The sequence below is a fragment of the Heptranchias perlo genome, chromosome 39 (assembly GCF_035084215.1).
Source record: "Heptranchias perlo isolate sHepPer1 chromosome 39, sHepPer1.hap1, whole genome shotgun sequence".
Lineage (NCBI taxonomy): Eukaryota > Metazoa > Chordata > Chondrichthyes > Hexanchiformes > Hexanchidae > Heptranchias > Heptranchias perlo.
Genome location: NC_090363.1, coordinates 9,072,142 through 9,088,061, shown reverse-complemented (window position 1 = coordinate 9,088,061; position 15,920 = coordinate 9,072,142). Strand labels below are relative to the sequence as shown.

General features: G+C 45.6%; 1 protein-coding gene across 11 annotated transcripts in view; it reads right to left on the bottom strand.

Annotated features, from left to right (window-relative positions):
* Window positions 1-7,536, bottom strand: part of LOC137305202 (RNA-binding protein 4B-like) — an 87,264-nt gene extending 79,728 nt beyond the window's left edge. For 8 of the 11 annotated variants that reach the window (XR_010958678.1, XR_010958680.1, XR_010958677.1 and 5 more), the window contains exons 1-2: window positions 7,272-7,536; window positions 6,364-6,670 (exon numbers count right to left, since the gene is read on the bottom strand). Coding sequence is in view for 2 of the 11 variants with exons in the window: in XM_067974026.1 (XP_067830127.1) it covers window positions 6,364-6,670; window positions 7,272-7,376 (412 nt within the window). In the remaining 9 variants the exon portion in view is untranslated. The remainder of the gene's footprint in view (window positions 1-6,363; window positions 6,671-7,271) is intronic. The other 3 variants (XM_067974026.1, XM_067974025.1, XR_010958683.1) reach the window with 2 other exon arrangements.
* Between the last annotated feature and the right edge of the window lie 8,384 nt (window positions 7,537-15,920).

Here is a 15,920-nt window from a genome sequence, read left to right as displayed (position 1 = left end):
CGCACCCCTGCCCTCCCCCCCCATTTCTTCACACCCAATCCAGTACTCACTTCCGCCATCTTGACAGCCATGTTTCGGCACATCGTAAGCTTTTAAAAAGATGTAAAATCAGTAAAGCAACATGTGGGAGAAGCATAAGGGAAATAGTATGGAGGGAGTCAAAGGGAAGGCGAGACAAAAAGCAAACAAGACAGATAGACAGCATGTGTTACGCATGCAAAGACAAAGTTACAAACTTTTTTTTGTCAGCAAGCAACTTGCTGAGATAAGGTGTCACCCTCGGCTCAGTAGTAGCACCTTCACCTCTGAGTCAGAAGGTTGTGGATTCAAGTCCCACTTCAAAGACTTGTGCATATAATCCATGCTGATACTTCAGTGCAGTACTGAGGGAGTGCTGCACTGTCGGAGGTGCTATCTTTTGGATGAGACATTACGTCCTCTCAGATGGACGTAAAAGATCCCATGACATTATTTGAAGAATAGGGGAGTTCTCCCCGGTGTCCTGGTCAATATTTATCCTTCAATCAATATTGCTTAAGAAATGGGCATTATCACATTGCTGTTTGTGGGACCTTGCTGTACGCAAATTGGCTGTCGCGCTTACTGCATTACAACAGTGATCACACTTCGAAAGTACTTAAATGGTTGTAAATGCTTTGAGACATCCTACGGTCGTGAAAGGCGCGATATAAACGCAAGTCTTCCTTTCTATATCAACTATGCTAATTACGTATCACGACAATTCTACCTGGGCACCAAGACCATTCCCTACGCAACCACACCTAGACAATCCATCCAAATCGCCCCATGCGAGATGATCATCCCAAAAATGATTGCCGCTAGGAATATCTCCAAACACAGAGCTTGGGCTATCAAATAAAGATTAGTACTTCACACTACATCCACCCACTCTCGACTATGCCCTTTAACATGAACCAACACAATCCCTAACAGTAAGATCTCTGGACTCTAATCACAACATTCCCTAATTCAACTGCAAATAACGCCTCTCATGACAAGGAGCTGACGAGATGATATACACAAAAAATAAATCACTGTTCACATACAACAGGAATTCAGAACGTAACCCACAATAAAAAAAATCTTACAAAACACATTCGCTATTCTAAAAAACTGAGTTAAATAAAAACTAGGAACAACACTCAAATTCTCAGGCAAACACGACAACATAAGCAGCTACTGAAATCACGAACACAGCTGAAGTGTTGCGGGAAGAGCAGACATGATAACAGTTCCTGAAAGTATAACACACATGATTCATTGGCGAAAGGGCCAAGGATTAGTGACTTTTGGTGTAAAACATGGTAATAAATTACTTCTGATATATGCATTTCATACTTTCATTAAGGTTTCACTGCCATAACATAGCAATCGTTTAAACCTTCAGTAGTAACCTTCAATTACTGGTCACTGGGATTCTGTCCTCTGGGGCTGGGTTCCAATCCAGCCCAGACTGAGGGGATGAAGGTCTCCTCTTCACCGGGTGTAAATGTCCTACCTGAGAATAACCTGATCAGTCTTAATCCAGTTCGTAGCACAAGCACTGAATCGGCAGTCTTGCTCAGAAAGGCTACTTATGGCCTGGTATGGGAAATTAAAAGATGTTGCAGTAGGAAATGCTCTTTCGAGTTTGGGGCTCAGTAAAGAGAGTTTCACTCTGCATCTAACCCATACTGCACCAGACCTGCAAATGCTAAATGAGCAGTTCCATCTGCCCCGCAGCATGCTGAGTTGAAATTCAGGTTTCTGAGTTCCCTGGGCACTGCTTTTAACAGCCTGAGAGAACTGCGCCTTTCAACTTTTGCCCTGCAGTAAACTCGCTTAGGGATGAACAGAAACAGAACCAACTGAGGTAAGGGAGAGACGGACAGAGCGGGGCGAGATATGGGGTCGGGTTGGACTGGAAAATGATACAGGGGCAGGAGACTGGCACTCAGGGAAAGGGTGGCAGTGGACTGGGGGTTAAAAGAGAAAAAAGACTGGCAAATGGGGGTCGTGAGGTGGGTCGGGGAAACAGAGACTGGAAAATGGGGTACGGGATAGGGTCTCGGGGGAGAAAGAGAGAGAGACTAGGGAATGGAGTTTGGGAGAATGCAGCTCGGGCGGGGGGAGAAGATAGGGCTGGTGTGGGGTGGGTGTGGGGTCCAGCATTTCCTGCAAAACCAGGAGCAGCAGCAGTGGGGTGAGTAGGAGCGGCGCCGAGAGAGAAGCAGCTAGTAAAAGGGTGACCGTGGGTAAACAGAGCAAGATTATATCCACTGGTGGGCGAATGGAGAACAAGGATACAGAGACTGAAGATGCTCAGTTCGCACGGGGAGCTGCATGCCCTGACTTTACATTGCAAGCTCCAATACACAGATGGTGAAATGCAGGAGGGCCGAGTGCAGGCCATCAGTGGCCAGGGCTGCCTAAAAAGTGAGGACAAAAATGGTGGAGGCCATTAGGTGTAGGACCTCAGACCCAGAAATTGGTATAAATTGCGCACGTTTTACGCCCAAGAAATGGAGAAACGCACACCGGTTTCTACTCCAGTGTGTCCAAGTAACTTTTGCTGAATATGGGCCACGTCAAGTGCCGAGATGTCGAATCAGGCCCCAGGGTTCAGGGTAAGCACATTCCTTATAAAGTGAAGGGCAAGGCTGGTAGAAGTAGGGAACCTTGGATGACTCGGGAGATTGAGGCCCTAGTCAAAAAGGAGGCGGCATATGACATGCATAGGCAGCTGGGATCAAGTGGATCCCTTGAAGAGTATAGAGATTGCCGGAGTAGAGTTAAGAGAGAAATCAGGAGGGCAAAAAGGGGACATGAGATTGCTTTGGCAGATAAGGCAAAGGAGAATCCAAAGAGCTTCCACAAATACATAAAGGGCAAAAGAGTAACTAGGGAGAGAGTAGGGCCTCTTAAGGATCAACAAGGTCATCTATGTGCGGAACCACAAGAGATGGGTGAGATCCTGAATGAATATTTCACATCGGTATTTACGGTTGAGAAAGGCATGGATGTTGGGGAACTTGGGGAAATAAATAGTGATGTTTTGAGGAGTGTACATATTACAGAGAGGTGCTGGAAGTCTTAACGCGCATCAAGGTAGATAAATCTCCGGGACCTGATGAAATGTATCCCAGGACGTTATGGGAGGTTAGGGAGGAAATTGCGGGTCCCCTAGCAGAGATATTTGAATCAACGACAGCTACAGGTGAGGTGCCTGAAGATTGGAGGGTAGCAAATGTTGTGCCTTTGTTTGAGAAGGGCGGCAGGGAAAAGCCTGGGAACTACAGACCGGTGAGCCTGACATCTGTAGTGGATAAGTTGTTAGAGGGTATTCTGAGAGACAGGATCGACAGGCATTTGGAGAGGCAGGGACTGATTAGGAACAGTCAACATGGTTTTGTGAGAGGAAAATCATGTCTCACGAATTTCATTGAGTTTTTTGAAGGGGTAACCAAGAAGATAGATGAGGGCTGTGCAGTAGACGTGGTCTACATGGACTTTAGCAAAGCCTTTGACAAGGTACCGCATGGTAGGTTGTTACATAAGGTTAAATCTCACGGGATCCAAGGTGAGGTAGCCAATTGGATACAAAATTGGATTGACGACAGGAGACAGAGGGTGGTTGTGGAGGGTTGTTTTTCGGACTGGAGGCATGTGACCAGCGGTGTGCCTCAGGGATCGGTGCTGGGTCCGCTGTTATTTGTTATTTATATTAATGATTTGGATGAGAATTTAGGAGGCATCGTTAGTAAGTTTGCAGATGACACCAAGATTGGTGGCATTGTGGACAGTGAAGAAGGTTATCTAGGATTGCAACGGGATCTTGATAAATTGGGCCAGTGGGCCGATGAATGGCAGATGGAGTTTAATTTAGATAAATGTGAGGTGATGCATTTTGGTAGTTCGAATCGAGCCAGGACCTACTCCATTAATGGTAGGGCGTTGGGGAGAGTTATAGAACAAAGAGATCTAGGAGTACAGGTTCATAGCTCCTTGAAAGTGGAGTCACAGGTGGATAGGGTGGTGAAGAAGGCATGCTTGGTTTCATTGGTCAGAACATTGAATACAGGAGTTGGGATGTCTTGCTGAAGTTGTTCAAGACATTAGTAAGGCCACACTTGGAATGCTGTGTACAGTTCTGGTCACCCTATTATGGAAAGGATATTATTAAACTAGAAAGAGTGCAGAAAAGATTTATAGGATGCTACCGGGACTTGATGGTTTGGCTTGTAGGGAGAGGTTGGATGGAGTGAGACTTTTTTCCCTGGAGAGTAGGAGGTTTAGGGGTGATCTTATAGAAGTCTATAAAATAATGAGGGGCATAGATAAGGTCGATAGTCAAAATCTTTTCCCAAAGGTAGGGGAGTCTATAACGAGGGGGCATAGATTTAAGGTGAGAGGGGAGAGATACAAAAGGGTCCAGAGGGGCAATTCTTTCACTCAAAGGGTGGTGAGTGTCTGGAACGAGCTGCCAGAGGCAGTAGTAGAGGCGGGTACAATTTTGTCTTTTAAAAAGCATTTGGACAGTTACATGGGTAAGATGGGTATAGAGGGATATGGGCCAAGTGCAGGCAATTGGGACTAGCTTAGTGGTATAAACTGGGCGGCATGGACATGTTGGGCCGAAGGGCCTGTTTCCATGTTGTAAACTTCTATCGTATGAAGAGAGTTTGACACTCCTGGCATAGAGGGAGCTTTATTCTGCATCAAACCCACACTGTACCTGACCTGCGAGTGTTTGGTGCTGATGGTAAGCACTTGAAATGGAAAGTGTTACATTCCTCAGCAGCAACATTTCCTACTTTGATGAGCACAAAAAAAACACATTCCAGTTAGTGTAGTTAGGCATCTAACGAGAGGTATTCACTTCAGAATTTAATTAAAATCTCACAAGCTTTACCAAGTCACAGGTCACTCCCCCTCACGCAGCAGCCGAAGGACACAAGTGGTCTCTGATCAAGTTCAGTACATTTGAATCTTAAAACGGCTTCAACATGAGGACGCTAAAATAAATAATGTTACCGTTGGATGGTCAGAAGGGTTCTCCTTTACGTTAGAGGTGAAACTTCTTCCTGACCTCTGAGCGGCAGAAGCTTCAAGCATTCATGTTTGTTCAGGAAACTCAACGTCCAAGCAAAAGAGTGGAACACACTTACCAGATGTTATCCAAACTTTACAAATGTTTTTAGTGTTCATGAAAAGACAGATGGATAAAGTGAACATAAAGAAAGAGAGCTGCACCCTAGTAAAGGAAAAAAAATTAAGGGCAAATCATGTGGCAGGTTGCTGAGGAGCATTCAACTAGATAGTTTAACTTTGCAGCCAAATGGGAACTTAATTGGGAGCATAAGCTAACCAGACAAAGAGACACTCTCACGTCCAGCCTACAATGATGGAATGAATGCTGTCTCTGCTGCCTGCAAGGAATCTTTGTAAAGAGTTTGAGCAGTCTCAATCTCATCCCTAGTAGGCATACGCACAACAGCACAAAACTGACCCTATTTCAGCAAGGTTGTCTCACCACAGATTTGGGAGGACAGGGGCCCCTCAGTGCACCGTGTGCGCACGTACACTATATGCACATGCACAAAACGACAAGCCTGGAGTAACAGTTCAGTAAATGAGGTGGATATAGTGGGGACACCAAGCCAACTAATGCACTCAATTCATTACATCAGAGATGCCATGCGCAGTTATCATGCAGCTGGCAAATCCCATACTGCTGTGACAGCACTTCTGGAGCTGTAGCACATGCAATACAGCCAGGTATTTGCAGCCTGCCTCCCCATTGCCTGCTCCCTCTGGACCTGCCAATTGTGGCAGGGAGTGCTACTAGAGGCAGAGCAGGGTTATCAAACTTCCATACAGAAAGTGAAAAGGCCCCGTTAAAATAGAACTATTCAATAACAGAACTATTGGGCCTGTAGTTTTTTTTCTTTCTTGTCCTGTTGAAAACATCGGTTTTCCCACTTGGCAACTGCCTAGTGTAAAAATTGAAAACAGGGGCTCACTACATGGGTGAAAATTTGACCCAAGCGCCATCACTCTGTAGGCAGCATTTCTGAAACTGAGCTTCAGTCAAGACTTCAGGTGGGATTGTGGCCCTTGAAGGTAACACAAAAATGCTCTACCAGGCCACAAGTGTCACAGATGTTGCACTGAAAGCTTGGGGAAGTTTTGCGATATCACGCATAAACAATATGCTGTAATTGAGTGGAGAACACAATTACTGAAAGTGCTCCCATTATCTGCATCCCTGACTGGGAGTACATGTGCATCCACTAAAGTTAATTTGGAACATCTCCACAAAACACGGCGCCCTGAATGGCCCACACGCTCCAGCGATTTCACCTTTGAACTCTGTGCCATCCAGCCCCCTGATGGCCTCCATGGCATCCTCGCTTCTCTCCATGTGTACAAAGGCGTAGTCCTTAACGATGTCGCACTCCAGGACAGTTCCGTACTCCTCGAACTTGGCCTGCAGCTCCTGGCTGGTGCAGCCAGAGCCCACGTTACCCACGTGCAGTTTGGTAGACGACTTGGACACGCTCTTGCTGGCCTCCACATTGATGGAAACCCCGTGCAGCTTATAGTGGTGCAGGTTCTCAATCGCCTCCTTTGCTGCATCCCTGTCCTTCATGTGCACAAAGCCATAGTTCTGTTCAGGGATAAGGAGATGCTGAGGTTAGACACGTGATGTTATGGAGTCTTCAGACAAATCTCCTCCTCCCAAAACAGAAGCTAATTTTAGTGTGCCTCAATGTACATCTTACAACCTGAATCAACCATCTGTATCTTGAGGAAATTACAATTTGATGGGACTCTGGAAAACCTTGTCATCTGTAGGATCTAGATCTCCAAAAAGGCTATTAGCCAAACCCAAATCTGTGGGAACTCAGAGTAAATCTTGGGGGTGGATAAGAAAAGGGTAGAAACAATGGGTACTTGTTAAAAGGACTTGTGATGTTGGAATATTGGGGTGGTGGGTGGGAAGTATTGAGTGGGGTGCCCTAGGTGGGACCACTATTGTTCCTAACTTACATCAATGAAGGATCAGAAACTCAATGTAAACTAATGGAATTAACAGATGATACCACACTAGGAAGGGGGAGGGGGAGGGGGAGCCTTGCGCCCAATGGCTTTCATCACCTTGCGATGGTGGAACAGAAAACCGACCGGCACTCACTCGTTTCCACGGTAACCAAGCCTGATTTATGCCCCCCCCGGAGCTGTCACTCACTCCCGGGCCCTGCCCTCACCTTGATCAGATCGCACTCGCTAACGGGGCCGTACTTCTCGAACAGGGCCCGGATCTCTTCGGCGGTCGTCGGCCGCGGCAGGTTCCCCACAAAAATCTTCACCATTTTTCACCCCCCTCTTCCTACTCGACAAGAAAAGAAAAACCGCGAGTTAAAACACTTGGAGGATCAGAACCCCAACGCCGACACGTCTGCAGAGGGGAGCTTTCCGCTTCGCCTTCCTCACCCGACAGGGCAAAAGAAAATGGCGGTGCAGTACGCCCCGCTCTGCCGCTGGTTGCCGCCCTCTCCTGCCGCTCTCGCATTGGATTGGCCAGTCCGCCTGTCACTCATTCGTTTGATGGTCAGCTGCGCCTATTGGCTGGGGCCTTTCCGCCGATCGGGGGTTTTGATTGGAGGCCGCGCTGTCAATCATCGGGTCAGGGCCGGCTTCTCCGTGACGTCTTTTCCGTTCGTCCTTCAACCCGGTCCTTGCTTGAAACGTGATTGGTGCAGGGTCCCGCCAAGAAGGCAACAATGAAGGATTGAATGGCAGAAACTCCAGGCATTTGGGGAGGGGGGAATATGTCAGGTTGTTGTATCGTTCCAGGGAGCAAAATTTGCAGGTACAGCTTAGGGGGATGATGCATCACTCCTGAGGAAAGGGTTTGCAAAAAAAAAAAAGAGTCCCTGCGACAAAGAGAGGATTTGTAAACAGCAGCCCAGGGAATGGAGTAACTATAGGAGACAGGATTTACAAACATTACTCCTGCAAACATAGGTGGCAACCTAGAAAACTCGCAAATGCTAACATTTCAACACAGTGCAGTGGGGCATGGGCTTGTAGCTTAATCCATAGGTATACCCAGTGTTTCTTCACTGTATACGGATCGGATTCTGTTGATCTGGTTCTGTATCTTCCAAAATTCCCTAGATTTTAGAACGGTCCCAGTGGATTGGAAGGTAGCAAATGTAACACCGCTATTCCAGAAAGGAGGCAGAGAGAAAACGGGGAACTACAGGCCAGTTAGTCTGATGTCGGTTGTGGGGGAAAATGCTGGAAGTGGTAACAGGGCACCTAGAAAATCATAACGTGATTAGGCAGAGTCAGCATAGTTTAATGAAAGGGAAATCATGTTCGACAAATCTATTAATGTTTTTAGAGGATGTTACTAGCAGGGTAGATAAAGAGGAACCAGTGAATGTATATTTGGATTTTCAAAAGACATTTGATAAGGTGCCACATAAAAGGTTGTTACACAAGATAAGGGCTCATGGGGTTGGGGGTAACATTAGCATGGATTCAGGATTGGTTAACGGACAGAAAACAAAGTAGGAATAATCGGGTCATTTTCAGGTTGGCAGGCTGTAACTTTTTTATTCTTTCATGGGATGAGGGCATTGCTGGCAAGGCCACTATTTATTGCCCTTGAGAAGGTGGTGGTGAGCCGCCTTCTTGAACCGCTGCAGTCCGTGTGGTGAAGGTTCCCCCACTGTGCTGTTAGGAAGGGAGTTCCAGGATTTTGACCCAGCGACGATGAAGGAACGGCGATATATTTCCAAGTCGGGTTGGTGTGTGATTTGGAGGGGAACGTGCAGGTGGTGGTATTCCCATGTGCCTGCTGCTCTTGTCCTTCTCTGTGGTAGAGGTCGTGGGTTTGGGAGGTGCTGTTGAAGAAGCCTTGGCAAGTTGCTGCAGTGCATCCTGTGAATGGTACACACTGCAGCCACTGTGCGCCGGTGGTGAAGGGAGTGAATGTTTAGGGTGGTGGATGGGGTGCCAATCAAGTGGGCTGCTTTGTCCTGGATGGTGTCGAGCTGCTTAAGTGTTGTTGGAGCTGCACTCATCCAGGCAAGTGGAGAGTATTCCATCACACTCCTGACTTGTGCCTTGTAGATGGTGGAAAGGCTTTGGGGAGTCAGGAGGTGAGTCACTCGCCGCAGAATACCCAGCCTCTGACCTGCTCTCATAGCCACAGTATTTATGTGGTTGGTCCAGTTAAGTTTCTGGTTAATGGTGACCCCCAGGATGTTGATGGTGGGGGATTCAGCGATGGTAATGCCGTTGAATGTCAAGGGGGGGTGGTTAGACTCTCTCTTGTTGGAGATGGTCATTGCCTGACACTTGTCTGGTGTGAATGTTACTTGCCACTTATGAGCCCAAGCCTGGATGTTGTCCAGGTCTTGCTGCATGCGGGTTTGGACTGCTTCATTATCTGAGAGGTTGCGAATGGAACTGAACATTGTGCAATCATCAGCGAACATCCCTATTTCTGACCTTATGATGGAGGGAAGGTCATTGATGAAGCAGCTGAAGATGGTTGGGCCTAGGACATTGCCCTGAGGAACTCCTGCAGCAATGTCCTGGCCTCTAACAACCACTACCATCTTCCTTTGTGCTAGGTATGACTCCAGCCACTGAAGAGTTTTCCCCCTGATTCCCATTGACTTCAATTTTACTAGGGCTCCTTGATGCCACACTCGGTCAAATGCTGCCTTGATGTCAAGGGCAGTCACTCTCACCTCACCTCTGGAATTCAGCTCTTTTGTCCTTGTTCGGACCAAGGCTGTAATGAGGTTTGGGGCCGAGTGGTCCTGGCAGAACCCAAACTGAGCATCGATGAGCAGGTTATTGGTGGCTTGATAGCATTGTCGACGACACCTTCCATCACTTTGCTGATGATTGAGAGTAGGCTAATGGGGCGGTAATTGGCCGGATTGGATTTGTCCTGCTTTTTGTGGACAGGACATACCTGGGCAATTTTCCACATTGTCGGGTAAATGCCAGTGTTGTAGCTGTAGGAGTCTGCAAATCATCAGCGAACATCCCCATTTCTGACCTTATGATGGAGGGAAGGTCATTAGTTGGGTGCTGCAAGAATCAGTGCTTGGGCCCTGGCTATTTACAATCTATATTGATGACTTGGATGAAGGGACCGAATGTAATGTATCCAAGTTTGGTGACCATACAAAACTAGGTGGGAAAGTAAGCTGTGAGGAGGACACAGAGTCTGCAAAGCGATACAGACAGGTTAAGTGAGTGGGTAAGAGGGTGGCAGGTGAATTTAATGTGGGGAAATGTGAGGTTATTCACATTGGTAGGAAGAATAGCAAAACAATAATTTTTAAATGGTGAGAAAGTATTGAATGTTGATGTTCAGACAAATTTGGGTGTCCTTGTACATGAAACACAGAAATTTAGCATGCATGTACAGCAAGCAATTGGGAAGGCAAATGGTATGTTGGCCTTTATTGCAAGGGGCTTGGAGTACAAGAGTAAGCAGATCTTGCTACAATTGTATAGGGCCTTAGTGAGACCACACCTGGAATACCTTGTACAGTTTTGGTCTACGTACCTGAGGAAGGATATACTTACCTTCGAGGCAAGGCAAGTATATAGATTGATTCCCGGGATGAGAGGGTTGTCCTATGAGGAGAGATTGAGTAGAATGGGCCTATACTCTCTGGAGTTTAGAAGAATGAGAAGGGATCTCATTGAAACATAAGATTCTGAGAGGGCTTGACAGGGTAGATGCTGAGAGGCTGTTTCCCCTGGCTGGAGAGTCTAGATCTAGGGGGCATAGTCTCAGGATAAGGGGTCGGCTATTTAAGACTGAGATGAGGAGGAATTTCTTCACTCGGAGGGTTGTGAATCTTTGGAATTCTCTACTCCAGGGGGCCGTGGATGCTCAGTCGTTGAGTATATCCAAGACTGAGATTAATAGATTTTTGGACTCTAGGGGAATCAAAGGATATGGGGATCGGGCGGGAAAGTGGAATTGAGGTTGAAGATCAGCCATGATCTTACTGAATGGCGGAGCAGGCTGGAGGGGCCATATGGCCTACTGCTCCTATTTCTTATGTTCTTAAGTTGGGCAGTATATTGTTGTACTGGAATGAATTTTGCCTGTAATGGAAAATTAGTAAGCCTTTATACCAGTGCAACCATTGAAGATTTTCCCCATTATTCACACAAAAATATTGCTGTTTGTTTTAATTTACATCACTTAAATGCTGACAGAAAACATGCTGCATTTGACAATGGGTCTTTAAGCTGTCAACTAACTTAACTAGATAACTAAAATTAATTTTTAAAATGTTTATTCTGCATTCTTCACCTATAGTGGTGTCACCAGCTACTAATTGCAATAGTTTTAGATCTGATTTACAACTGTCTGGAGGGAGGATGTGTAAACAGATAGTTTTTGTATGAAGGAGTAAAACAAGGAAATTGTATCTTTGTGATAACGAAGTAGCCGTGTCATAGTGGAGCAACAAGTTAAGAATAAATAGAGCTAGGACAGCCACAGTTGTTATGACAGACCTAGGAAGAAGGGAGCTCCAAAGTCACTCTGTCTTTGTTCTCTACATTGTGTAACTATATGCTGTCTGTATCTTTGCAATGCTGCTAATAAAGTTATTAAATTAAATTGTTGTGAGCTTGATTATCCGTGCCTTTGTTACCTCCAGACTCGACTATTCCAATGCTTTCCTGGCCGGCCTCCCACCTTGCACCCTCCGTGAACTTCAGATCATCGAAAACTCTGCTGCCCGTATCTTAACTCACACCAAGTCTTGTTCACCCATCACCCCTGAGCTCGCTGACCTACATTGGTCTGGCAACACCTCAATTTTAAAATTCTCATCCTTGTTTTCAAATCCTTCCCTGGACTCAACCCTCACTACCTCTGTAACTTCCTCCAGCCCTACAACCCTCCGAAATTTCGGCGCTCCTCCAAGTCTTGCCTCTTGCGCATCCCCGATTTTAATCGCTCCTCCATTGGCGGCTATGCCTTCAGCTGTCTAGGCCTTAAACTCTGGAATTCCCTCAAACGTCTCCGCCTTTCTACCTCTCTCTTCTCCTTTAAGATGCTCCTTAAAATCTACCTCTTTGACCAAGCTTTTGGTCACCTGCCCTAATATCTCCTTATGTGGCTCGGTGTCAAATTTAGTTTGATAATCGCTCCTGTGAAGCACCTTGGGATGTTTTACTACGTTAAAGGTGCTATATAAATGCAAGTTGTTGTTGTTGTTTCCAAAACCATAAGACACCGTCTTAAGGGTTAACAATTTGTTTTGGAAATAAAAAATAAACCTGTGGAAATCTGAATGGGGATACAAATGTCCAAGGATAAGATTAATTTTATGGAGATATGCACCCTCAGAAATGTTTAATTTTTGACACTTCATTTGTTGCATTTTCCAGTGGAATCCATAAAGACAGTGGATGTTGCTTTTTTGTCACCTAAAAAAGTAAGGGACATTTGCTCAATATTTTTGAAAATTGCTCTCTAATTTGGCAATTAATTATTTTTTTATATTTTAAAATCTTTATTTCTCAGTAGTAGCAGCAGATAATCTATTACTGAAAAAAAATAAGTTTTTACTAATTTTTAAAATAATTGGTAAATAGCAAATAGGGATTCGAAACTTGTCTTATTCATTATCCACACCTGGAGTATTGTGTGCAGTTTTGGTCTCCTTACCTAAGAAAGGATATACTTGCCATAGAGGGAGTGCAGCGAAGGTTCACCAGACTGATCCCTGGGATGGCAGGACTGTCGTATGAGGAGAGATTGGGTCGACTCGATCTGTATTCACTCGAGTTTAGAAGAGTGAGAGGGGATCTCATTGAAACATATAAAATTCTGACAGGGCTAGACAGACTGGATGCAGGGAGGATGTTTCCCCTGGCTTGGGAGTCCAGAACGTGGAGTCACAGTCTCAGGATACGGGGTAGGACATTTAGGACTGAGATGAGGAGAAATTTCTTCACTCAGAGGGTGGTGAACCTGTGGAATTCTCTGCCACAGAAGGCTGTGGAGGCCAAGTCACTGAATATATTTAAGAAGGAGCTGGATAGATTTCTAGACACAAAAGGCATCAAGGGGTATGGGGAGAGAGCGGGAATATGGTATTGAGATACAGGATCAGCCATGATCATATTGAATAGCGGAGCAGGCTCGAAGGGCTGAATGGCCCACTCCTGCTCCTGTTTTCTATGTTTCTAATATAAAATAATTCCAGTTAGGGCTGTAAGCAGCAGATTTAGAACTACACATTCCTTCGAAATGCTGTCCTGTTATACAGGAACAGGAGTAGGCCATTGAGCCCTTCAAGCCAATTCTGCCATTCATTTAGAGCATAGCTGACCTGTACCTCAACCCCATTTACCCACCTTTCACCCATATTCCTTGATACCCTTACCTAACAGAAATCTATGGATCTCAGTCTTGAAAATTTCAATTGACCCTGCATCCACCGCCTTTTGGGGGAGGGAGTTGCAGATTTCGACTACGTTTTGTATGAAAAGGTGCTTCCTGGTTTCACTCCTGAATACTTTAGCTTTAATTATAGATTATGCTCCCTTGTTCTGGATTCCCCGACCAGAGGAAGTGGTGTCTCTGCATCTACCCTATAGAATCCCTTTATCATTTATTGTTAACCACCTGTTGTCCATCTATGGCAACGAGTGCTGGATGGAGTGTTTCCTGAGGAGTTCAGGGAAATGGCCCAGGAGGGAATTTTGAATTTTTACATGGTAATCTAAAAGAAAACGCCAACCGGAACATTACTTCCCAAAAAGCTACATCAATAATTACTCTCCCCTCTTCACCCCAATCCACCACTTTTACTGTGACAACAGGACTCGGGTAGAAGCAGCACTGAGAAGGAGCCTGGTCCATGTCGATTTTTGTCTACTAATACGGACGGGTGGATTTGGTCCCCAAAATCATACTTGGCAACCTTGGAAAACTAGCAAAAGCTTACCAGATCTTTGAAAAAGCTGACAATCCCCCAAAAACCTAACAAGTCAGAATGGCCCTGATTATAAACCCATGAAATGTAAAAGGAAGTGGCCACATATGCTTTGTAAGTGAAGCTGTAGGTATACCAAACATTTCACTTTTATTGGGAAAAAAGTGCATAAAATACCTGAAGGAGAAAGGCAGAAATATTGAATACACAAAATGAGAGGTGCACTTTTATTCAGCCTGGGAGCATGCTTCCTTGGAAAAAAAATTATTTTATATATGAAAACTTATGCATTCTGGTTAATTTTAAGCACTTTTATATAAAACTGCTTTTTCAGAGGCACTATATCCTATCCAACTCCCCACTGTTTCACAGCGATGCTTTCTCCCAGTTTGTGCCAGTATTCTTGTCCCTCTCCTTTCTTAATTCCACCTGACACTGTTCTCTTCCAACTCTCAACTCAACCCGGCTTTCTTCTCCCCAAATCGGGCATTCTTCTTTTGACTCCCATCCCATCTCATTCAAAGTGGCACTCTTTTTCCCTGTCCAGTTCAATCTAGCACCCCTGCTCAAATCACCCATTCAAGATGATAACCGTGCCTCCTCAGTTAATGATGACTGTTGTCCTACCCCTCCCCCACCCCATTTAGGCTGACACTCTCTCTTCCCACTCCCTCAGTGAATGCTGGCATTCTCCTTCATCCCCCACCACAAAGCACCATTCCCAACTTTCGCCTCCCCTTCCCACCCTAAAGCACTGCACCCACTTCCCTCTCCTTCCCCCTTCCCTTCCGTCCCACTCCTAGTTCTCCTGCTGCAAATGGAAGTGAATCTCACTGCTGCATACTCCTGTTATCACAATAACCTCTACCTACAGTATGCAGCGGTGAATATATCCAGTCAGTGCTGATTTTTGTCAGCAAAAACTAACATAGGCACTGGGAGCCCAAAACACAGAGTCTGCTGAAATGCAGAAATTTGTCCCCAAAATCAAATTACTGATTACCACATATGCGGGAATGCTGCATAATTCCAGGAGACAGGATTTGCAAAGGATTTGGAGGGTAGTGCATTGGTACAGGGTGTAAAACAGCAGTGCTCCAACACTCCATAAAAACACAAGAACACAAGAAATAGGGATAGGAGTAGGCCATACGGACCCTCGAGCTTGCTCTGCCATGCAATCAGATCATGGCTGATCTTTGACCTCAACTCCACTTTCCCGCCCGATCCCCATATCCCTTGATTCCCCAGGGTCCAAAAATCTATCCACCTCAGCCTTGAATATATTCAGTGACTCAGCATCCACAGCCCTCTGGGGTAGAGAATTCCAAAGATTCACAACACCCCGTGTGAAGAAATTCCTCCTCATCTCAGTCCCTGAGGTAGACCATGGGGTAGGGTTTGTAAACAGCAGACCTGTGGATAGTGCATCGTTCCAGGGGACAGGGTTGTTATCAGCTCCAATGCTCCATGGGGTAAGGTTTGCAAACAGCAGCCCCGAGGGTAATGCATCGCTCTGCAGATCAGGTTGTAAACAGCAGGTCGTGTGTCATTACAAGTGACTGAGTTGGTACGGACAGTCATCCAGAAAGATTACTTTTTTGGTAGGAAGAATAAGGAGGCCACATACTCCTTGGAAAATAAGATTCCAAATGGCATGGAGGAACAGAGGGATCTGAGGTTACTGATACACAAATCACTAATAGTAGCAACGGAAGTTAATAAGGCCATAAAAAAGGCAAAGTGCTGTGGTTAATTTGTAGAAGGATGGAATTGAAAAGGAGGGAAGTTATGTTAAACTTGTATAGAACCTTGGTTAGACCACACTTGGTGTATTGTGAACAGTTCTGGTCTCCATATTATAAAAAGGATATAGAGGCACTGGAGAAGGTGCACAAAAGATGATACCAG